The sequence below is a fragment of the Bos indicus genome, chromosome 10 (assembly GCF_029378745.1).
Source record: "Bos indicus isolate NIAB-ARS_2022 breed Sahiwal x Tharparkar chromosome 10, NIAB-ARS_B.indTharparkar_mat_pri_1.0, whole genome shotgun sequence".
Taxonomy (NCBI): domain Eukaryota; kingdom Metazoa; phylum Chordata; class Mammalia; order Artiodactyla; family Bovidae; genus Bos; species Bos indicus.
In genome coordinates this window covers 71,448,313-71,472,804 of record NC_091769.1, presented here as the reverse complement: position 1 = coordinate 71,472,804, position 24,492 = coordinate 71,448,313, and the positions used below count along the sequence as shown (strand labels likewise).

Here is a 24,492-nt window from a genome sequence, read left to right as displayed (position 1 = left end):
AGGAAACCAAAGTGACATGGGGCCAAGAGAGAGTGCCAGTTTTCAGAGGATACAATGCACATTCCTTCTTCTGTACAGGTGACTCTTCCCATATTGACCAATATGATAAATTAATTTTTTTTAAAGGAAATGCTTCAAAATGAAAAAGATTGATTCTAGAGATTAGAGATTCTTTTGTATACCTCCAGTTGAATAATTTTACCAGTAGTTCAGACGGTAAAGAGTCTGCCTGCAATGCAGGAGACCCGGGTTCGATCCCTGGGAGGGGAAGATTCTCTGGAGAAGGAAATGGCAACCCACTCCAGTACTCTTGCCTGGAAAATCCCACGGACAGAGGAGCATGGTGGGCTACAGTCCATGGGGTTGCAGAGTCGGACACGACTGAGCGACTTCACTTTCACTATGAAACTATTTAACTCATACAGAGTTACACAAAAAGGTTAATTTCAGAAAGAGGTAGTATCTGGTGGTCTGTGGATGTGTTGAATGCTGCCACAGCAGAAAACTATACTTTTCAAGGCCCAGTATGAACAAGTTTGTATAGTTCCTAATTAACCAACTTGCAATATTTAAATTTAATGGTGCAAATTGCAAAGAAGTTTGTTTTAAAAACTCAAAGCATATACATACACGTAATGAATTCATTTCTTTATTGCATATTGCTATTTAAAAAAAATGTACAGTCTCATAACACATACAACATTTTTTTCTTGGTACTATAACAACAGTCTTGCACCTAAAGACTAAGTGGTTCCAACTACTAAACTAATAAGATACAAGACATATAATTAAGTTTACAAATTATAATGCTTTGTCTTTTTGGCATTAATTTAAAAAAACAAACAAAAATTTTTGAAATACACACCCAAGAGAGAAAAAGTGGCTACTTACACCAGCACCAATCTAAAAAGTAGGTGTTTTTTTTCTTTTTTTCCAACAATGGCACATGGAATGACCTGCACACAGCTTTCGGGGAAAGAAACGAAAAACGGAAATGGCAAAGGAGGCCGGCCAGGATGGCCGTATCAAAACGAGGATGATTACAAAGGGCGAGAGGAACATGCTGCACAAACTTGCTCCTTTATGTGACTCCCTCCACTTGCCCATTCCTTAAACTGTAAAACAAAGCCATTTTCAAAAGGCAGTCCCAAACTCAAGCCAGATCAAATTTCTCCTGCTCTAAATAGAAAAGAATATACATAGAGGCACTTTAGTTAAGGAATAGACAAACCCCACTAGCGTACCCCACTTCTCCTCGCCTCCAAGCTTTTTTGAGCGAAGTCTCAGTCTGCATCTTCGACACAGTATACATGCAGACTTTGATACCTAGGAGCCGGGGGAGCGCGACGTCTGCTATTTATTTGTGACTGTTTTATTTGCTAGTCATTTACTTCTGTGTAATATGTAGAAAGTCGCTAAGTTTGCAATGAGGGGGAAGAACGTAAAACCACGGCTCTTGCCAACTCTTGGAGCACGATTTCACAGCTTTGACGAAGTGCAGAGACCTTGCCCTCTGCACTAAGCATTATAGTTTATACAAATTATTTTAAATAGCACGATTCCTATACAGCACACACACTGGTATTCTGTTTGCCCCTTAACTGTCCCCGTGACAGCTTAAGCTCCCTGGGGGCAGGGGCTCTGTCTTGCTTACCACTGTAGCCCTACAATGCCTGGCACATAGTAGGTGTTTCAATAAATATTCGTTAATTGACTGAAACTCAATTTAGTGCGTAAATAATGTTCTAGTGCAATAGGACAAACTACTCTCCACAGGAAACCCAACCACAACAGGATTGATGGAAAGAAAATAGAGAACTTTAGCCCCCCTCCCCTACTACAAATAAATAAAGCAAAGCAAAAAAAAAAAAAGTAACAGTCCTCTGTATATATCATATAATTTAAGGATATTAAGAGTTGGTAGGTTAATGGTAAGCATCTATATTTTATTTTCTAATGTTCATTGTTTTTATTCATTTCTCCCTGAGAGCTTTATCTTTTGGACTGAAATTTTACAGGTAGTGTTACTGACACACAATTTAAAATGACAACATATAAACAGCAAACCACTTCAAACATACTTAGAGATAAACAGATCTTGGCATCTCTGGTGGTGGTGGTGACATTTTGTGCATTCACTAAGTGTTCTTCAGTTCAGAAACATATTTACAGAAGATGCAGCTTGTCCTACAGAACAGAAAATACCAAAAAAAAAAAAAAAAAAGGCACCCCATAAATTTTTTAAAAAATTGTTTTTATCCTTTCAGAGAATTCTTTCTTTTAGGTCTTGGGTGGGAAATTTGAAAGTTTATAGTTCTATACTGTTAGGAAAACAAGCACATTATGGTAATTTTGTTCTTTAACAAGAGCATGGATTGCATTTAGATAAATAGTGTTCTTTCCAAAAGCAATGTAAAGAAATCATCATGAGTGCTTGGCAGGTAACTCAATGAAATTAGGGAGGGAAACTGATGTCCAGGTTTTAAACATAGAAAAGAACTCTGATTGACATTCTACAAAATTCAGATTGTGTGCAAGATGTTCTCCATAAACATTTACAGACTGCATCCCCACACCAACGTCAGAAATTCTAAGCTGGTCCTGTCAATTACTGATGCAATGCACCAGCATCGTACTTGTCAAATATCAAAAACCATTTGAAATCTATATTTTTCCAACACCAGTTTCACCAATGAAAATAATTTCAAAGTATATCAAGCTTGGAAACCATAAAATATTTCTCAAGCTATATTTATTTATTTTTTGTTTTTCTTTTTACTCTAGGGAATGTCTCCATATCTCTTTCAGGAGACAGTATTGTGCTTCTGAACAGTCATGGTGTTCGGGGAAAGAAGATGAGCCACACTCAATATGAATGCATACACAAAGGGGTTCTGAGCACATACATAGACATAGATTGTTTTTTCTTTTTTAACCAAACATAGGTCTCCAGACAACACTCAGACTTCTATATACATTTCTTAATATATACACACACATACACACACACACGTTCACACATTCACTCACAGATGAAAGGAGAAATTGCCACTGTTTGGATTGCAAGGCAGTGTAATGAAAAGTTCTAGTCACTTCAAAGGGCTGCTAATGAGCTTTCTAAAAAAGAATTCAAGGGAAATTAGAAGTTAAGTTTTGTGACCGGTCTCTCCCGGCTGCTGTCCGTCATCTGGTTGGTGATGCGCTTGCGATTCCGTTTCAGTTTGGAAAGGTCTTTGTCAAACACTTCTCCTGAGCGTAAAGCGGAAACCAGGTCATCAAACTCTCCGCCTTCTTCACTGTTCTCTTTTGCTTTCCTCATTTTCCGTTCCCTTTCACGTTGTTCTTTGAGCTGCAAAATGGAAAGCAACCGCTTAGAGAAGTGTCAGGACAATACTGCATTTTGTATTCGGTGGAGACGAACACTGTGGATGGCAGTGGTGCAGTGACGCCATGTCTGTCAATAGCTGCCGATCCCTTGGCTGTCACAAGCGGGTGACTGGGATGTGAGGGGGCTCGTGGTAGAAACAAGGAGCAATGAAAAAAATGACCACCATTTTGTAATTAGACTCTCACTGTTTAGAATCTGGGTAAACCTCATGATATTCTAATTAAAAATACTGGTTTCTTTGATGGTATAGACAGATGAAAGCAAATGCTCATCAGGCCACATTCTTGACATCAAAGGCTTATTTAGCCTCTCTCTACCATGGATGCCTAGAACCCACTATGCAAGAGTTACAATTATTAAGATCCAAATAATATGCATACATTATATAAAATGTATATATTCAGATAAAAAGGGAAAAGTAATCCTTAATTCTACCAAGAAATAACCATTATGAACCTTCTGGGGGTATATCTCACCACTATCAACACTTACTTTACACAAAAATATTTCATGTGGAAACCATTCTGTAAGCTTTCTCACATGAGAAAGACATGACTTTTGAGGACTGCATAAATAGTCCATTATGTAGCTATTACATCATTTAGATTACTTTGCCAACAAAGGTCTGTTTAGTCAAAGCTTTGGTTTTTCCAGTAGTCATGTATGGATGTGAGAGTTGGACTATAAAGAAAGCTGAGTGCTGAAGAATTGGTGCTTTTGAACTGTGGTGTTGGAGAAGACTCTTGACGGTAAGGAGACTGGACTGTAAGGAGATCCAACCAGTCCATCTTAAAGGAAATCAGTCCTGAATATTCACTGGAAGATGGGAGGAGAAGGGGACAACAGAGGATGAGACGGTTGGATAGCATCACTGACTCAATGGACATGAGTTTGAGTAAACTCTGTAAGTTGGTGATGGACAGGGAGGCCTGGTGTGCTGCAGTCCATGGGGTCACAAAGAGTCAGACACGACTGAGTGAGTGAACCATACTGAACGGAACATCATTTAGAACCAGTGCCCAGTTGGTAAACGTTTAGGCTGTCCCAGGTTAGGGCTTTATTATAAAGAGTGCTGTTCTCTTCGTGGAAATGTAGAATTATTTCTTTAGAAAGACTTCTAAGAGGTGGAACTCCAGATCAAAGGATGTGAATATATTTTTTTAGGCTTTGCATATAGACTGCCACATTGCTGAAGAGAAACTTTCTACTGACTAAACTCCCAGTAGCGTTCTAGAGGGGGCTTTGATGCCCTCCTCCTTGCCAGCACATTGGAGTGCTTCCTAAAAACCAAGCGGATGCAGTGGAGAACTTCCGGGAAGTGGGGCTGGCCCGTCACCTGCCCTCTTACCTGAGCCTCCATGCGAGCTCGGCGCTCCTCCTCCTCCTTCTTCTTTCTCATGTTTTCATTCTCTTGTTTGGCTTCTGACACAGCCTGAAGAAACTGATCAAAAATGCCAAAGAACTCATCCGGTTGTATTTTTCCAGCTTCTTCCCCAAAGTGTTTCACTGCTTTAGTAAACTGGGAAAAAGAAGGTTTTAAGAAGTTCAGTGTTTCAAGAGAACGCCATGATCACATAAATATCAATCTCTCTTAAGGGGCTGAAGCTCCAATTGAGTCAAATATAACTCACTGGATTTACCTTTGGCTGCTAAACATATCTAATCATTTCTAAAGGAAAAAATTTAATACTCCAGCATCTTGGGAAACCATTTATTCTTGTCCACCTCATTTCAGCTTAACATCTATGATTACATCCTATGACTTCTTGTTAACTAAACAGTAGTAAAAAACAAGAAAGCAGAATACCAGAGGACAGAGTGCTCAGGATATAAAACTAATAGCAAACTCAGCAGGGGTAAGGAAACTTACCCCTTTAGCTTTTCTTTGAAGTAGTTTAATATTTATTGATGCCATATGGTTAATATCAAAATCAGCTGCTTTTCCTAATCGTAAACAATGCTGGTATTACTCTATTTCCTGGGCCTCAATTAGAAAACAATCACCGATTACGGAATCATTGAGGCAACCCAAAATTCAGGACTGAGAATACAATTTTATTCCAAAACCTTTGTTTTAGTGCCCTCTTCAAGGCAAATCTTTTAGAAACAGCTAAAATGCAAAATATTAAGGGATAATTTTTAAAAATTAAATTAAAAAATATATACAGTAACGAAACAGCACAGCCAGTCTTTAACATTTCCATTTTTAGCTCTTTTGGCGGTTATCTTCATAATTCAAGATAGTATGCTTTCAAGTGTCTTAGCGTTATTTTGGCCATCCAAATACTGTTCGGTGCCAGTCAACTGGTTTTTAAGAACTATACCTCCTTCTGTGAGGATCTCATGCTATTAAGCCTAAGCTGCAAAGGATGGTGTTTCTAGCTTCAAGGTCAAATGAATTCTCACTCCTTATGCCTTATCAACTACTAAAAAATTGCCAGCTCTTTCATTTTCTTCATAGTTAGAAACTCTTAGGTTGGGGAGGACTGCATAAATACTTCACGGTCTAATTGCTTTTATTTTTCTTGCATTGCTTGCCTTTAATATATTAAGTTTCTGTGATGCTTTGGCAATACTACCTACATAAAGGAAATATTTTCAACATTTCTTCTTAAGTAAAACAATTTTCAATTATACATATATTTCATATCTTTAAATTTATAATAATATTCGCTTTTCACTGAGGCATCCTCGATCTTTTACTTATTTGGAGCTATTATATTAGAAACTAAGCTCTTTAGGGAAAAATACAACATTCTTCACACACCACACACAGTGCTTTAGCTTGCTCCATGATTTTTACAAGCTGATTTCTAAAAGTTCTGGTATGAACAAAACAGCAATAGATAGCCTACAATTGCGTTTCAAAAGCATTCAAGTTCCTGCACTTCAAGCCATCCTGAATGATCTTTTTATCTAGGAATTCTAGTGATGATGAAGTCATGTATATTTTGGTCTTGGAAATCTGAAGAAAACTCGTCCCAGACTAAAGTTCCCACACTAAAATTTTTAAAAAAGTAGGGTGTGTATAAATAAAAAATTAACTATTCACTGGATTCTTAGGAAAATGTCTGAGCCCTTGAAATAGGTACTGTACTGTCTGGTTTGGGGTGGGGGCCATCAGAGTGGAGGCTGCTAACACCAGGTCACTGGTTTCAGTCAGGGGTATCAGGTAACAGCAGTCATTCAAACATATATCTGGTCTTATGTTTATTATTTAATAACGTTGGAGGTGGGGTTTCATGCTGAAAGGAGCCAGTGTATCTTAACACAATCTGCTTCTGAACTCCAACCAGTGTGCGTGTGCACTTCCATACAAAATCATCCATATCTACAACTGAAAAATGAGGTTCATTACTCAAGTTTCAAGGGGAAGAGTCACGTTTCAAGCAAAGAGTGTTGTCACAGCTGAAAAATGGGCACTGTGGACGAACTCAATAGGGTGGGTGGGTAGCTGCTTGCTGTCATTTATTAACAAGAAGAGGATGAGAGAACGTGCACGGGAATATGAATGTGTGTGAATTCTGGAAAAGGAAATAACTAGAGAGAGACTGTGAGATGGGGTAGTGGGATTTTAAGGTGTTGGGTATTTGTCAATGAAAACTTTTCCTTTATAGGAAAACAAGATTTTGTAAATAGCAAAATTCATTTTAAAAGTCCTATTTATACCTTTTGTGACGAGGCTGTGAATTAAAGTGCCTATCATTTAGTAAGTTCTTCTAGAGATTTAAAGAGGGAACACCCTGTTCTCCTGTCTCTTATCTGCTCTTGTAAGGAGAGCATCTTACACGTTTCTGAAGCACAAGGCTTCGGCCCAATAATAACCAAGAAAAAGCTGTCACAGTATTCACTGGTTTAACACCGTTCAGATACTCCAAGGTCTGACTAATCTAAAGAGATGCAGGCCAGTTAGAAAGTGTGTGTTTCAACTGATCACAGTCCTAGAAATGAAAGAGTAATTGTAATACCTGAGAGTACCAGCCCTGTCGAGCAATACTCAGTGCGCAAGGGAAAACTTACCAAGTCTTTGGCTTCTGCTAGAAGATCTTCAACGTCAGAGAAGCTGAAGCTGGCTACAGTGATGAACTGGCTGACAACAGACACAAACTTATCTCCGGGCTGTGAGGGCTGAGACTTCTGATATTCCAGCTCCTTAAACACAGGGAATGGATAATGTCAACGCAGGCTTCAGATGCAGACGCACCTTGTTTCATTTCCCTTATGCCTCAAATTTAATAAAAGTCAGAACGGCAAACACATCAAAACTACTGCAGAAACGTCTTAATGATAGTTCATGTCCTGCTCTGCTTCTGCCCACCCTGCCAGAGTCATGCCCATGTGTGTAAACACATTTGCAAAATGCAATTTAACCGGTCATCCGAGTACTTTATTGGTGTGGTTTTTGTATACTGGCTTTAGAATGTAAGCAGATTAACATTTGGATAAAATTCATAGAAGTTAAATAATGGAGAGCAAGTTGGATTAAAAGGGTTTGTGACTGAAAGCAAGAGAATTTGTAGATATTCTGTGCTCAGAACTCTGGTGTCTTGATTTTTTCCCCTTTTTTCTGTATCTGCCGAGTCTACTTATTTCATAAGCTGTGATATCTAGGTCAGTAGAATTTCAGCTGTAGCGTTTGGCACTGTAATGCCATTTTTCTTCTCATCCATACCATTCGGGTTTTGTGAACAGTCAGGTAGAGGTGTTAGTGTCGTGTTAATTAGCCATCCTCTCCATTACCATGGTGATGAACACAGCTTATTCAAATTTCATTTCAATAATAACTTAAACCATTTCCAGATGCATTCTCCTATTTCATTCCACAAAATCTCTATGAGTGTTCAATTATTATGCCAATTGTATTGACACATAAATTGAGGTTCAGAGGCATTCTTTGCTCAAAGTCAAGTAGCTGATAAGTGATACAGCCAAAATTTGAACTCAACCTCTAACTCCAGGGTCTCAGTAACAACTTCTCTGTGTATCTATTGACTTATTCTGGATCTCTATTTTCTTCCATACCTGCTATGGCAGAGAGTCTAACAAGCAGGAGAGTAGAGGTCACAAGCTAGGGGTTGATTCAGCTCAACCACTGACTTGGTTTTTATCCATGGCAAGTAGCCTGGGCCTTAGTTTCTTCACTCATAAAAGGAGGGCAATATACATATTACCAGGGGAATCAAGTGAAATAAAAGTGGAAACTTTTATGGAACTTGCTCTGATTAAAAGAAATTGCCACAATTCTAGTCCTTGGGTTGGTAAGGGAGTTATATATGTGAGGTGCAGAGATGTGAAAACAATTTTAACGTGTTTCATGAATGTATAATTTCATGAGAATTCCACCTTTGATATCTTTCCAACAGTATGACTGACTTGTGCAATGCACCGTTGGGACACATGAATATTTGCGCAGGTTAAAGTCTGCCCCCCAATATTTCCTCCCTCTTAACATTTAAGCTGCCGGGGGTAGAGAGATGCTGCTGTAGGCCGTTTCCTATGAAGAGTGTGTTACAGTGTACATGACCCAGGGGCTAGAGAGATTTCAGCAAAATGACCTTTAATAAATCCCTCAAACACACAACTTCCTTGGGACCCCTGTCTTATGCCTTGTTCTGAACTAGCTCAGATGCAGGGCTCAGAGCATCCATTATCAGACTTTAGGGCTGTCACAGCTGCCATGCTAGTCTCAAGAAAGCTTTCCACTGGGAGGAAATACAGCAGAATGAAGGCTATAAACAAGCTTTGTCCCAAACCGCCCTTACCCTGTTTGGCCTGTGAAAGCCGAGGACCATGTGCCACGCTCCTTTATAGTCTCCCAGCCACAGGGCTGGGAAAACAGTGCACTCAATTCATCTCCTGCACTTTTTAAACAGTGGCCTACCCACCACGTCTTTCTTCTTCCTCCCCCCAAAAAAGGGAAAAAGAGAAAACCTCACATGCTCCTTAATTTATTAAAAACAGAAAAGATTAGCATCGTGACTTTAATTTGTATTAGAGCTTCTTAATGATGCCAACTACTTTCTATGGCAGTTTTACAAGCAGGAGGAGGGTCCTTTTGGTGTTACCCATAAGTTGATCTGTGGGGCACCTTCCCGAGCTGCCTGTAAACCAGCCTCCTGCACCAAGGGCCAGGCCAGAGCCCTGTCTGCTCTTGGGAGCAAGGCTTCCACCCTAATCTGTCTCCATCTTGGTGACAGCCCCCGTGTGGTACCCACGGGGCACCGCGCCCTCAAATCAGGGTTAAGGCCACTGGCTCCTCTTCCTCCAGCACTCTGATCTGCTTTCCTTCCATGGAGCCCGGGCTTAGGTCATCTCGTAGACTTGGGCGGCTTCCCTCCTCTGTACCTAAGCTCACTCTCCCTCCTTCTAAGCCGTAGCTTGAAGTTCATCTCATCTAGAAGAGATACTTCCTCTCACACACGCCAGCTATTCCCTAAGGCCCAGGCTAACCTAAATCACCACCTTCCTTTGAAAGGCACCTTTGTCATCACTTTACAGGAGGTAAACTGGACTGACTGCTCCTGGCCACTGTAACACGTGGAGGGCAAGCATTCTGAGCCATCGTGATCTCCTCGCCTTAAGAATGGACTGTACCCTTAAAGTGTTCAATGCATTCTCCCCAAAGGGTCAATGCAAAGACGACAGAGAAGTTCCACTGCTCTACTGACAGTGAACATTTATCAAGAGAACAGGAGCACTGAGCAGACCTTGAAGAGTCTCTAGCCCAATCCACTGTCACAAGTCCTACGTCACAGGTAGCAAAGTGGTAGAACTCTGGGTCCAGTGTCCCAGCTCCCGTGATGCCCGCTGCTGTGTCGCCAGGCTAAACACAGTCTGCCTTTGCTTCTCTGTTTTTGCATTTTATTTTTAATAGTAAATGTTTCTCCCGAGCATACCAGCATGCCAAGGCAACTGGCAACTCCTCCGCTGGACACCAGTAATGACAAGACTGGGAATTAGAACAAGAAACAGAGACTCACCATCTCTACTGCTTTCAGGCCACTTCTCAACGTGCTTATTTCTTTGTCCAGCTCAGTCATGCTGTTGTAAATGGCAGCATTTTAGTAACTAACATGGGACTTATACTTGTGAATTAAATGTACAATGAGTTTAAATATTTCATTCTTGGTCATCCACACTATTTTAAGTGTTTAAAATTTTTAAATTAAAATTCATTTTAAATGCTTAAAATTCTCTTCAGCATTCAGATCTCACAGAAAGACAGCAACATTTTAAACTTATATGGATTATGTTTCTTGTTTTCCATAGCCAGCAGGTATGAGAGGGAGAGATATATATAGGTATATTGGATAAAAAGAACAGAATAGAAATATGACGTTTTAATCTCACAAAAATCTCACTTAAGCAAATTATGGTATGTAGAAATAAATTTCTTGCCACGTGTGACTTCCTTTGGACAAGGGGAAGAAAGAGCTGAGGCACAGGCATGTGTGTGCTGTGCTCATCATTACTGTATTGCTTTTCAAGAAAACTCTGATAGTCTGAGGGCTTCCCATGTGGCTCAGCTGGTAAAGAATCTGCCTGCAATGCAGGAGACCCCAGTTAGATTCCTGGGTTGGGAAGATCCCCTGGAGAAGGGAAAGGCTACCCACTCCAGTATTCTGGCCTGGAGAATTCCATGGACTGTATAGTCCTTGGGGTCGCAAAGAGTCAGACATCACTGAGTGACTTTCACTTTCACTGATAGTATGAATACTACAAGGTGATAGCCTACATTTCAATCAAAAATGATTTTTCTTAGTTTTCATTTTTGTTGTTTTTTTTTAAAACGAAGTTTCCTAGACTTTTCTCATAATGCTTTTTATTTGATGGCTTTAAACATTAGAGATTATAACCATTCTCACAGAGAATTCACAAGTAAACAAATTCGCCAATACTTCATTTACCTTCACATTTTAATTGCATGCCTTACATCATGGTACATTTCTCCCAAACTCTACAGAGGAAAAAAATTAGGCTGCTCATCAGATTTTTCAAAATGACTGCAAAAAGATGCAGTTTAAAGTATTTTTTTTTAAGGGGGGAGAGGAGCTGGGTGCAATAGAAGAGCAGCAAGGAAAAGTGCATGCCCCTCACGAGGTCTCTGAAAAGTGGTGTGAAGTTTATGGGGAAAACCTGGCGTCTTTCCACTTTATTTGTATTCCTTCATTTGCATAAAGACTGCTTTCCATTAAAAGGCTGCTTGGTTTCTGGGAGTGTATGCACCTGGGAAAATTGATACCAGCAACGCCCTGACCTGCAGCACTTCTGTTTGCTTAACGACAAATCCTCATATTCTCATTTAACTAAGGGTGCTCCCACCTGTATTTTAAGAGAACCACCCCTTCCAACTAGTGAAACCACATTTCTTCCCTGTATCTTCGTAACTCAGAAAATTAGGTTTTGCAGAAGTTAAAAACTGTATCCAGGAGTATGCCAAAACAGCTAGAACAAGTATACACAACATACGCTCACAGTATGGTTCAACAATACCTTGAACAACACAGGTGTGAACTGTGAGGGTCACTTACACATCATTTTTTCCCCAGTAATTATGGACTAAGTGATTTGTGGCTGACTGATTCCTCAGATGTGGAACCATGGATGTGGAGGAACTCGTATAGGAAGGGTCAATTATAAAGTTATATGTTGGATTTTCAAACTGTGCGTGGGCGTTAGGGAGTGTGTTGGCACCCATAACTCCCTTCTTCAAGAGTTAATCATATATTCAAAATTATGTAATACATCTGGGTGACTTGGAAATGATTCAAACTACTTCAGGGGAAAGCTGAAGTATACTATTCAGGGGAAAGCAAGACAGAAGGACCCTCTTAAGGTAACACTATCTCAATGGCTAAAGCAAGGGATTTGAAAAGCTGAAACGATTCAGTGTTAGTACTTACTTTACTTTTGCTGCTTGAGGAATGTCCCGCAGCTCCTCATTTAGATTGAGAACCTTGGGGTATTTATTTTCCACAATAGTGATGAGATAGTGCAAAAGTGTAATGTTCCTACAGTTAGAGGAGAGAGTATTAAACATGGTTGATATCGGCATATGATTTGCATATTCAAGTGTCTGATTCCAAAAGAAAGCTGTATCCTGCATTACTTTCAAAATTTGGAGGTTCCTGTAAAGCAGGAATTCAAGAGAAAGGGATAAGAGGAGAGTATTTATGGGATTTACATAAATAGATGTCAAAAGAGGCACACATCTTCTGAAACGGAAGGGCAGGGGATGAGAATTACATTTTTGGCCCATAATGAGGACGCTTCCAAATCTGGGTGATGCGATGAGTGATGAAAATGAGTCTGAACCATTGCCAGTGGGGACATCCCTTCACAGTGCATCCACCCAAAGATGAGACCTGCCCTGGCAGTTCAGAACAAAGCAGGGTCGGGTGGGGAGTGAGGGATGTCTGTCTAATGCACCAAAGAGGACAGTTAATTTTCAAGTCTGAGAGTACAGACCAGCGACCCACAGATGGGAATCACTGAGAATTCTCATTTAAGGTTTCTTTGGTCTGGGGGATAACATTTTCCCCTTTTGACTCGTTTGTTTTTCTCTTTCCCCCTCTGACCTCATCTGTTTTGCTGCTGCAGCAAAGGGTGGCTGGAAAGTTAGGAAGCCCCCCCCCATTTCAGGGAAGGGCCTGGAACTGGGCCAGGACTATGCCATCATGGGTATGATATCCTCGCAGCCTAATTTTAGCAACACTTCAGCTCCTAACTGCATAACTGGCTCCCTCTTCAGTGTTGACAGGGCTGAACCCTGACTGACCTGGGCTGAAAAGGCAGGCATCTGATAACTGTATCCATGAGGCCACGCCATAGGAGTCTGGTCCCCTTGTCCCCGACTCCAATGCACACTACAATCACGTGAATCCCAGATGCCTGTGCCAACCTGGGATTCATCAGTTGGAATGAAGTGGGAGCCAGGCTGAGTATTTTTAAAAACTTCCCATTGAGTCTAACAGCCAAGATCAAGAACCACTTAGTCTGTTGAAAGTTACCATAATTAGGAGGACACAAATACATTGCTTAAAAACCATTTCCATAATTTTTAGGCAGTTTGCTAATTCACAAGGCTAAGTCACAACAGTCTCCCCAGCAACTAAAGTGAAGCAAAGTTGGCAAACAATTTTTTTCCATATCAATGCAAACCATTTCTGGTTACCCTTGTAGCTTCCTAGAAGTCAATGCAATCCTATTCCTCTGAGATAACTGGCTCACGTGGAAAAAAATTTCCCCTTATTTTTCTTGCTCTCAATAATTAGAGAACCATTGTTCAGCAAAGTAAAACAGTAGCTAATAGTTCTGGTCACTTATTTTGCAGATGTTCAGCTGTATTGTTCCATTTCAATTTTGCCATTCACAGAATCTATGTGTCTGCCATGTGCTGGTTGCATGAGGGGCAAATTCCAGAGCCCATCATGAGAAAGACTAATGCTGTTTTCCTTCATTATTTTAGAGAAATAAATGTATTTAATTAATCATATATACTTTTTGTGTGGAGAAAGACTTAAAACTAGATCAGTTTCTATATTTGTCTGTTATCCAAATAACACCTGATGTGAATGAATATAAATTCTTGAATAATAAAAACTAACTAGACATCTCACATTGGATTATTCTCTGGTCATTACCATAAACAAGCCTATAATGCAGAGTGAAGAGGGAAAAGAAAAAGATCAGAAATGGTTTTGTTTATTAATGTTTTGAAAAGGCTAACTGTGTACTTAGCCTTTTTATTTTTATATTAACTAGTAGATAATCATGTAGTAAGTGCCCGGTTATCAGTAAGTTGGAAGGGTGGGATGCAAAGGGTATTAAGGGCATGGTATGTGTGCACACCTGTGTGTGGAGAGGCCCTCCACCTGTGACGGGTGGTGAGGGTTTTCTTCTGCCCCAACCTATAAGCTCAGGGGAAGAGAACTCCCTTCCTTAAAAGATGGCTGGCCTTTCACATGCAAATAAGATGCTGCAGTTATCTACTACAACTTTCAAATAAAATCTGCCTATTGGTAGAGGAAAGCTGTGGGCAGACCACTAGAACAGTTGTCAAATATCTGTAAGGCCAAACAGGCTGTGACCTCAGACAAGCTAAATGAGACACCTGACCCTGACCCTGGCCTCCGTTTCTTTATCTGACAACAGGTGATATAGCACTTGGCCTGGAGACTTCACAGGCTGTTGTGACAAGCACATGTGAAACGGCTCTGAAAGGATCGAGTGCTTACATTAAAAATAAGGTGGTGGTGACAGAATCTATCAGCTGCCCTTTGTTAATCTATTTCTACACAATGTAAAAATAAGGCTTAGCTCTACAACTAAACACATTGCTTATTTCTTATAGGATGGATTCAAGGTTGCCATTATGCTATGCTTCACTAACCCTATAGAAAATACAGAGTAAAAAGCTCACTAGTTGGGAATAATTAGGGTGAAGAGAAGTATTTCTAAAAAGAATTCAGGTTACAGAGAAGTTTACCTTAGAAACAATTCCTTCCAAGACAGTGAGAACCTTAGAGAACTACAGTTCTCAGAGAAGCTAGAGTTAATATGCCTAATGCCCTTGCCAGTAAATGACACCAGTGCATTTTCACATCCTGGTGTCTCTAATAAGAATCTGTTCACTTGTTCACTTAAAACACACTTTCTAGGAAGCATTTTAATGAGTCTTGGGATGAACAGCTGAACACCAACAGCCAGAACGCATGTATACCCTCATCTTTTCATATAGCTGCTTGCTTCCAGGTACTAAGGAAAACACAATCTAAAAAGCCAGCAAGCCTCACATTCTATCCTCAGCTGCTAGTTTATCTTTGTGGAGGAGTAGCAATTAGGAGAGGTCACGAGGAGACTATTAGGATGCTGGTAATGCTCTGTTTCTTGATCTGGTCACTACTTACACAGATCTGTTCAATTTGTGAAACCTCATCTAGCAGTGTATTTCCAGTGTGTGAACTTGCCTTTCACATATTACACGATACAAAATGTTTACCTGAGAAAACCCAAAACACAAAAAACTTGGACTAGATGATATCCTTGTGGAATGAAAATAAAGGATAACTGGCCCAGTGGGAACTTGGGATTCGCGTGGTCCTGAGGTAAGAAAGGATCAGTGTCAGAGGAGGACAAGAAGGAGAAAGTGCAGACCAGACACTTGAGTGTCAGGAGGCCCAGAGTTATACAGCTGAGCCCCAACCTACGTGCTCAGGTTCTCCATACTTACTTGTCAATACTGGATTTGGTGTCGGCAATCTTATTTAGGCTGGATATCTTGAATCCATACGCATTGCCTCTTTGGCCTTTATTCATGTAATTTCCAAACGCCAAAACCACTTCCAGCAACTGCTTCAGGGCACCACTCCTAAACACCTCTTCTGAGCCAGAACGAATTGCTTCAAAACAAAATACACAAAACTATTACAACCAAGACTTTTCAGTGATACTCATCCTAAATCCACACCCGATAACAGATACCAAAGATGTAAGATGGGGTCATTAGATTACCTGGGAGCACTTTCTGAACACCTATACCAGAAGCAAGACAGGAGGGGGCCAGGAGAGTCAGCTCAGGTTGTTCAAGAGACCCAGAGGCAGCTGCACAATCCCAGCCTTTCTTTTTCCTGGTTGATTCACCGACCGTAAGCAGTTAGGAATACATAGAGCGTCGATTGCATTTTCCACATTCCTTTGCAGACCCTTTCTTGCCTGGTGTGTGAGTCAGATCACAGGACTATTGACCAATTTCACCAGTAGAAAAACTGGGCACACGTGTGACATGTCACAGCTGGCAGGTGTCATCAGGGCCCCAAGGCCAGCCTGCACTCTGTGCTGGGCTCATAAGTTGCCCACATTTCAAACAGCTAAAAATTGAACAGCCTCAAAATCAAACCACCTACCAGCCTCAAATCTTCCTTTAGAAAAATCCAGTAAGATTCAAATCAACAAAATTAGAAATAAAAATGGAGAGATCACAACAGACAACACAGAAATACAAAGGATCATAAGAGACTACTATCAGCAGCTATATGCCAATAAAATGGACAACTTGGAAGAAATGGACAAATTCTTAGAAAAGTACAACTTTCCAAAACTGAACCAGGAAGAAATGGACACTCTTAACAGACCCATTACAAGCACGGAAATTGAAACTGTAATCAGAAATCTTCCAGCAAACAAAAGCCTAGGACCAGATGGCTTCACAGCTGAATTCTACCAAAAATTTAGAGAAGAGCTAACACCTATCCTACTCAAACTCTTCCAGAAAATTGCAGAGGAAGGTAAACTTCCAAACCCATTCTATGAGGCCACCATCACCCTAATACCAAAACCTGACAAAGATGCCACAAAAAAAGAAAACTACAGGCCAATATCACTGATGAACATAGATGCAAAAATCCTTAACAAAACTCTAGCAAACAGAATCCAACAACATATTAAAGAGATCATACATCGTGACCAAGTGGGCTTTATCCCAGGGATGCAAGGATTCTTCAATATCCACAAATCAATCAATGTAATACACCATATTAACAAATTGAAAAATAAAAACCATATGATTATCTCAATAGATGCAAAGAAAGCCTTTGACAAAATTCAATATCCATTTATGATAAAAATAAAAAAAAACCCTCCAGAAAGCAGGAATAGAAGGAACATACCTCAACATAATAAAAGCTATATATGACAAACCCACAGCAAACATTATCCTCAAAGGTGAAAAACTGAAAGCATTTCCCCTAAAGGCAGGAACAAGACAAGGGTGCCCACTCTCACCACTACTATTCAACATAGTTTTGGAAGTTTTGGCCACAGCAATCAGAGCAGAAAAAGAAATAAAAGGAACCCAGATTGGAAAAGAAGTAAAACTCTCACTGTTTGCAGATGACATGATCCTCTACATAGAAAACCCTAACCTAATGACTCCACCAGAAAATTACTAGAGCTAATTAATGAATATAGTAAAGTTGCAGGATATACAATCAACACACAGAAATCCCTTGCATTCTTATACACTAACAATGAGAAAACAGAAAGAGAAATTAAGGAAACAATTCCATTCACCATTGCAATGAAAAGAATAAAATACTTAGGACTATATCTACCTAAAGAAACAAAAGACCTATATATAGAAAACTATAAAACACTAGTGAAAGAAATCAAAGAGGACACAAATAGATAGAGAAATATACCGTGTTCATGGATTGGAAGAATCAATATAGTGAAAATGAGTATACTACCCAAAGCAATCTATAGATTCAAAGCAATCCCTATCAAGCTACCAATGGTATTTTTCACAGAACTAGATCAAATAATTTCACAATTTGTATGGAAATACAAAAAACCTTGAATATCCAAAACAATCTTGAGAAAAAAGAATGGAACTGGAGGAATCAACCTGCCTGACTTCAGGCTCTACTACAAAGCCACAGTCATCAAGACAGTATGGTACTGGCACAAAGACAGAAATATAGATCAATGGAACAAAATAAAAGCCCAGAGATAAATCCATGCACCTATGGTCACCTTATCTTCGACAAAGGAGGCAAGAATATACAATGGATTAAAGACAATCTCTTTAACAAGTGGTGCTGGGAAAACTGGTCAGTCACTTGTAAAAAAATGAAACTAGAACACTTTCTAACACCATACACAAAAATAAACTCAAAATGGATTAAAGATCTAAATGTAAGACCAGAAACTATAAAACTCCTAGAGGAGAACATAGGCAAAACATTCTCCGACATAAATCACAGCAGGATCCTCTATGACCCACCTCCCAGAATATTGGAAATAAAAGCAAAAATAAACAAATGAGACCTAATTAAGCTAAAATATTTTGCACAATGAAGGAAACTATAAGCAAGGTGAAAAGACATCCTTCAGAATGGGAGAAAATAATAGCAAACGAAGCACCTGACAAAGAATTAATCTCAAAAATATACAAGCAACTCCTGCAGCTTAATTCCAGAAAAATAAATGACCCAATCAAAAAATAAGCCAAAAAACTAAACAGACATTTCTCCAAAGAAGACATACAGATGGCTAACAAACACATGAAAAGATGCTCAACATCACTCATTATCAGAGAAATGTAAATCAAAACCACGATGAGGTACCATTTTACGCCAGTCAGAATGGCTGCTATCCAAAATTCTACAAGCAATAAATACTGGAGAGGTGTGGAGAAAAGGGAACCCTCTTACACTGTTGATGGGAATGCAAACTAGTACAGCCACTATGGAGAACAGTATGGAGATTCCTTAAAAAACTGGAAATAGAACTGCCATATGACCCAGCAATCCCACTGCTGGGCATACACACCGAGGAAACCGGAATTGAAAGAGACACGTGTACCCCAATGTTCATCGCAGCACTGTTTATAATAGCCAGGACATGGAAGCAACCTAGATGTCCATCAGTGGATGAATGGATAAGAAAGCTGTGGTACATATACACAATGGAGTATTACTCAGCCATTAAAAAGAATACATTTGAATCAGTTCTAATGAGGTGGATGAAACTGGAGCCTGTTATACAGAGTGAAGTAAGCCAGAAAGAAAGACACCAATACAGTATACTAACACATATATATGAAATTTACAAACATGGTAATGATAACCCTGTATGCGAGACAGCAAAAGAGACACAGATATATAAAACAGTCTTTTGGACTCTGTGGGAGAGGGCGAGGGTGGGATGGTTTGGGAGAATGGCATTGAAACATGTATATTATCATATGTGAAATGGATTGCCAGTCCAGGTTCGATGCATGATACAGGGTGCTCGGGGCTGGTGCACTGGGATGACCCAGAGGGAGGGGATGGGGAGGGAAGTGGGACGGGGGTTCAGGATGGGGAATACATGTACACATGAATCCGTGGTGGATTCATGTCGATGTATGGCAAAACCAATACAATGTTGTAATTAGCCTCCAAAAAACAAATTAATTAAAAAAAAAAAAGAAAAATCCAGTAAGGCCCCATTGTAAGAAAGATAACTGTAGGTTTGGTGTCAGTAGCAATCAAATTCCTCACCAATACCCAGAGAGCAAAAGCCCAGGGGTTGTGCGTGAGCTCCAGTACTCAGGCTAGGCCAGCAAGCTGAATGCAGACCTTAAGTAATTATCTGCCAGAATTCCAACAGATTTCAAGGGAAAAAAAAATTACCAAAGGGATTCTATTGACTATATGCACTTGCATGCACTTGTACATGAGCACTTGGGATGAATAGCATTTCCATTCTGAGGGACTTGACTTTACCTTCTACTTTGGGTTTCACTTCTGCTACACGCTCTGCGAACTTCTTTTTGAAGTACAGCGATTGCAGTCTTTGTTGATAATGATTAATTCTGTAAGAGCAAGCATTAACTAATGAACACTTAATACACCTATATTCCCTCAAAGGTGACAGTACCTTGGAGCACCTGTGCTGCCTTCCCCCCTTCTCCTCCCTCCTCCCTGCCTAGAGAGTTCCTCTCTGGGACAGAAGCACAGGGCCTGAGCCCAACCATGCCTGCAGAACCCACTTCCCACTGCCCTACAGGGCGTGTTCCAGCAAGGGCAGCAGGTCCTCAGCTCCGATCAGCTTAGGCAGTTGCTAAAAGCAACTGGGAGCTAACTGCTCTTGACTGAAGCCCCCTTCTCTTCCTCAGAGTCCCAGCAGCTCTTGAGAACAGAAAAGAGATAAAAAGGAATGAAAATGTAAAGACTCCCCTCTGCTGCTGCAAATAAGAGGCTGATGCCTGCCCTCCTCCTGTGCTGCCTCACTTTCTACAAAGTTTGTCTTTGGCAGAACTGTAGGGTAAAACTTGTCTCCAGGCTTCTTTCCTTACATCGTCTCTCCCTACACCTTCCTCTTTCTTCACAGCTGGCTCCCTATCTGTGCCCCTCAGAACTGGAAAGCTCTGCTTTCCAGGAGAGCAACTAGCACCTAGAGATAACAGGGAACTGGCCTCTGACTGCCACCAGGACAGGCTGCCTGGTGTTTCTGAGTGGGTGAGAGTGGGCACTTCTGTCAGACCTTCTGAAATCACTGCTTGATCTGCTCTTCAGTGGAAACTTCAGTTTAGGAGGACCAGGGATCAGCTCTCATCTAAAACTATGCCATATAATCAGACAGATGCAGCCCAGGTTCTGTTCTTATTCAGTGACCTTGAACAGGAACCTTAACTCCTCCATTAGTTGGCAAAAAATATTTCCCTGCCTGACAGCCCTCCTGGGAGTGCTGATAGAAGGATTAAGATGCATGCAAAGACCTAGACAGTTACTAAGTGGCAGCTACTGTGGTCATATATTTGTCCACATGAAGGGACAAATGCACACCTGTCAAAATTTCAAAATCATCCTTTATTCTACAGTAGTATATGAAATGGCAAGTTGAGATGAAACAAAAATAAGTTCAGACACAGCAGAAATGTAGAGTGAGAGGCATGTTTACCTTCACCACCACGTAGGCCATCGGCACTCAGGGGAGGCACTCTGTCCTGAGGTTGACTGAGAGTTTCAAGACCACTGGTTCTTGCCTAATGCAGAATCAATTCGCTAGGCCTGGGAGGGCAAATCGACTCAGCTCACATGCCAAATTCAATTACGGAGCAGAGGCTGCTGTGGGGCTTTCTGGAGAAGGGCTGAGAAAGCTTGCCAAGGCTCCATGGGAAGAGTGCCATGATTGATTAGTGATGTCTGCATGTGTCATGATTTGACATCTAGGCCCTGGCTATTTTGTTATGTGGGCTCCAGGCTGTTACCTTTGAGTCTGTCCACTGTTTTCTATTTTACAACAACCTTGAGATGTTGAAGTACAAGGAAGAATGAGCTAGAATCCCAAGAGATCAAAATGGTAAGAAGGATGACGCTGACTGGAACCAGGAAAAGTTATGACTTGATTAGGTCAAAGTACATGAGTCAGAGGCCCAGAGATAGAGATAATTGTGAAGAAACCCTGACCCTGGCTTACCCATGGGCAAGAACACACAAAACAGAACAGTCAAGTTCCACACAACTCAGATTTGAGGGATTTAAAAAGACTTCAAATTAAGCCAGGTTAATTGGCCCAGATAATTCAACAGGAATCAAAAGTTTCACTTCCTTAGAAAGGCCAGGGGCATCTTTGCTTTTGAAACATTTTCAAACTCACCTGCTCATCTCAAAAAGGAATCTGTCAGCCTTGGCCATCCGATCTAGTTCATGTTTATGTTCTTCCAACAGGTCAATATCACTTTTTTCAGGAACAAATTTCAAGAGCTAGAAAGTACACACAAATATTAAAACTGAGGTTTATAATTTAAATTCTTGTCCTAATTTTTCACCCTTTCAGTTAAATTTGTCCCATGATGAAAATTTAATTTTTTAATTTATAAGCTCTCCTCATAGGTGACTGTTATGATACAATAGAAGTGATAAAATCTTTCCATTTAGGTGGCCAAAAGGTACAAACTTCCAGTTACAAGATAAACCGGTACTGGGGGTGTAATGTACAACATGATGGTTATAATTAGCCCTGCTTCTTGATATATATGAAAGCTATTAACAGAGTAAATCCTGAAAGTTCTCATCACAAAGGAAGAAAAACTTTTGCTTTAAAAATATTTTATATATAAGAAATGACAGGTGCTAACTTAACAGTATGGAAACCATTTCAAATTTGATAGTCAAACCATTATGCCATACACCTTAAATTTATAGTGATGTATATTTCAATCAAAATGGGTGCGAAAACTTTTCTATTTTTACTTGAAAGTAGTTAAACAGGTGTAAGATTCATTTCTGGTACCTATCTGTTCTTTAATGCCTCTCATTCACAATCGAGAAGTTCTTTCCCAGACCTACTTTACAGAGACCATTAGACGGACCTTAGAGATTCAATACTAGAGATTAGGCCACTTCCCCAGCATTATAAAACAAGTGCATATGATATTCAGAAATAGAACTTGGGTCTTGACTTCCAGCTGTCTTTTTTTTTTTCTTCTATACATCATGCTGGAATGAGTAATTCTGTGTGTATTTTCCAATCAATTTGCTTATTTCTTGGGCTCATCTAATTCCATCTCCTTGTTTGCTCTATGTAGAGCTGGGTGAGAAGGACACAGAAGGACTTAAAAGTTTTTGATTCCACATTTTATTTTGCAGGAAGAAATGAGCATGGAATGTAGAAGAGATAGCAATAATACTTTAAGTTGAAAAAGCACTTCTGTATGTGTCTAATTTCCTTTAAAAGCACAAACGTATATGTGTATGCCCAGGCCTGTGTGTGTATGTGTGTGCTATTTTCTAGATCAAATATTCTCGGACTTTAAAAGAAAAAATTTACACTAAGCCTCTGGGCCCCAAGTTCCTACCCATAACTCAGTGCTGGCACTGGGCTGTCCACTTAGCAGACTTTCAAATGTTTTTTGGGTTTAACTAAGGGACCTTAGAAAAGGCAGTCAGTCGAGGTACTGCCAGCAGAGAAAGAGAAGTGGAACTACAGGGAAGAAGATGAATGACGTGAGGTTGGAAATATATTCCCGGCAGAGTGCTTATCTGGGGTCTGGAATGGGCTGAGGTCTGGAATGGGCAGCGTAGCATTTATAAAGGAGGAAGAGCAGCTGTCATGGCAGTGGGGGAGGGTAGAGGTCGGGGAGGGCAGGGAGGAGCAAGGCCTTCATAGGAAATTCAGTCTTTATTTTGAAGGCATGGGATGTAACATAAAATCTTAAGTAGGGGAATGAGTTTGCACTTTAAAAAGATCACTCTGCCTGCAGAATGGAGAAAATCAGAAAGGATCAGAAGTAGTGGGGGTTGTCATTAGACTGTTGATGCAGTAATCTAGTGGTGTCCTGGAATAGGTGGTGGACAGGTTCTAGAGCTATTGGGGGTGGGGGGGTGGGGTTTGAACTGGCCTGACTTGTTGATTCTGGTAAACGAGGGTCAAAAGGATGTGATCCAGGCAAGGAGGTACATAGAGTGGAACAGGGGGAAGGTTGGAGGAGGGTGGGGGAAGAGAAGATGAATTTAGTGTTTGAAATACTGACAAGAGAACAAAGCAGTGATTTCTAGTAGTGTGTGTGCTCAGCTGCTAAGTCGTGCCTGACTCTTCGCAATCCCATGGACTGTAGCCCACCAGGCTCCTCTGTCCATGGGATTTTCCAGGCAAGAATACTGGAGTGGATTGCCATTTCCTTCTCCAGGGCATCTTCCAGACACTGGGATTGAACCCGCATCTCCTGCATTGGCAGGAGGATTCTTTACCAGTGAGCCACCTGGGAAGCCTGTGATTTTAACAGGCAGGTGGACAGGTGGTCTGAAATTCCAAAGAAATCTGGAAGACAAAGCTCTGGTGTGGGTTACAACATGCACGGATGTGAGTAAGGTAACCAGGGATTCCATCAAGTGAAGAAAAGCAGGCCTTGAGAGAAGCTTGCATTGATGGGATGAGGATGCGAAGAAGAGTGACCTTCACAAGAGGCAGTGGAGGGACCCATGTGGAGTTACAGGGCCAGTGAAAGAGGCGTTTCATGTGGGCCAAGCGGCCGTCGCTGTGACACCCACCAGTACATCAAGGAAGATAAGGACTGCAAAGTGTCCCTTGGCTCTGGCAACAAGGAAGTACAAATCCTCAGTGAGAACAGCTTTAGGGAGGCGAGGAAAAGTGAACAGGCTTTCGAGAACTGAGTGTGTCGAAAGAGAGAGAGCACAGTAGCAAGTGGGGATGGGCGGTCTTAAGAGGTCTGTGTGTGTGAAGGGCTGGGACTTGAACAAGTTACATGTTGAGAGGGCAAGGTGGAAGACCACGAGGAGAGGGGCAGGGTCCTCTGGAAGGAAAGGATGGGCCAGAGCAGAGGCCAGGGGTCCCCTCTCCCCTCACAGGGTGGAGGGAGGAGAGGTGGAAGTAGACGCCAGGGAGTCCATAGGTTTGGCGGCCTGAGAGCGTCTAGGCACGGGTGTCCCCTTGTTCCAGTGGTGACACTGGATGGGACACACGTCTTCTTGTGCTTCCTCCGTGCAGGAGGGAAGGCGTTAGGGCGAAGGAAGGAAGGAAAAAGGGGGAGCACAAGGCTTGTTTTTTCCCCCGAGTTTGGATTTTTACCTTTCGGAATTCAGTTCTAGTATCAGGGA

General features: G+C 40.9%; 1 protein-coding gene across 4 annotated transcripts in view; it reads right to left on the bottom strand.

Moving 5' to 3' along the window:
- Positions 1–633: 633 nt before the first annotated feature.
- DAAM1 (dishevelled associated activator of morphogenesis 1) overlaps positions 634–24,492 on the bottom strand; it is a 191,846-nt gene continuing 167,987 nt past the window's right edge. For all 4 annotated transcript variants that reach the window (XM_070797677.1, XM_070797679.1, XM_070797678.1 and 1 more), the window contains 8 exons: positions 21,533–21,639; positions 19,657–19,745; positions 15,621–15,789; positions 12,292–12,399; positions 10,369–10,429; positions 7,409–7,540; positions 4,737–4,907; positions 634–3,349 (listed from right to left, as the gene is read on the bottom strand). In XM_070797677.1, the coding sequence (XP_070653778.1) occupies positions 3,140–3,349; positions 4,737–4,907; positions 7,409–7,540; positions 10,369–10,429; positions 12,292–12,399; positions 15,621–15,789; positions 19,657–19,745; positions 21,533–21,639 (1,047 nt within the window). In that variant the 3' untranslated portion in view covers positions 634–3,139. The remainder of the gene's footprint in view (positions 3,350–4,736; positions 4,908–7,408; positions 7,541–10,368; positions 10,430–12,291; positions 12,400–15,620; positions 15,790–19,656; positions 19,746–21,532; positions 21,640–24,492) is intronic.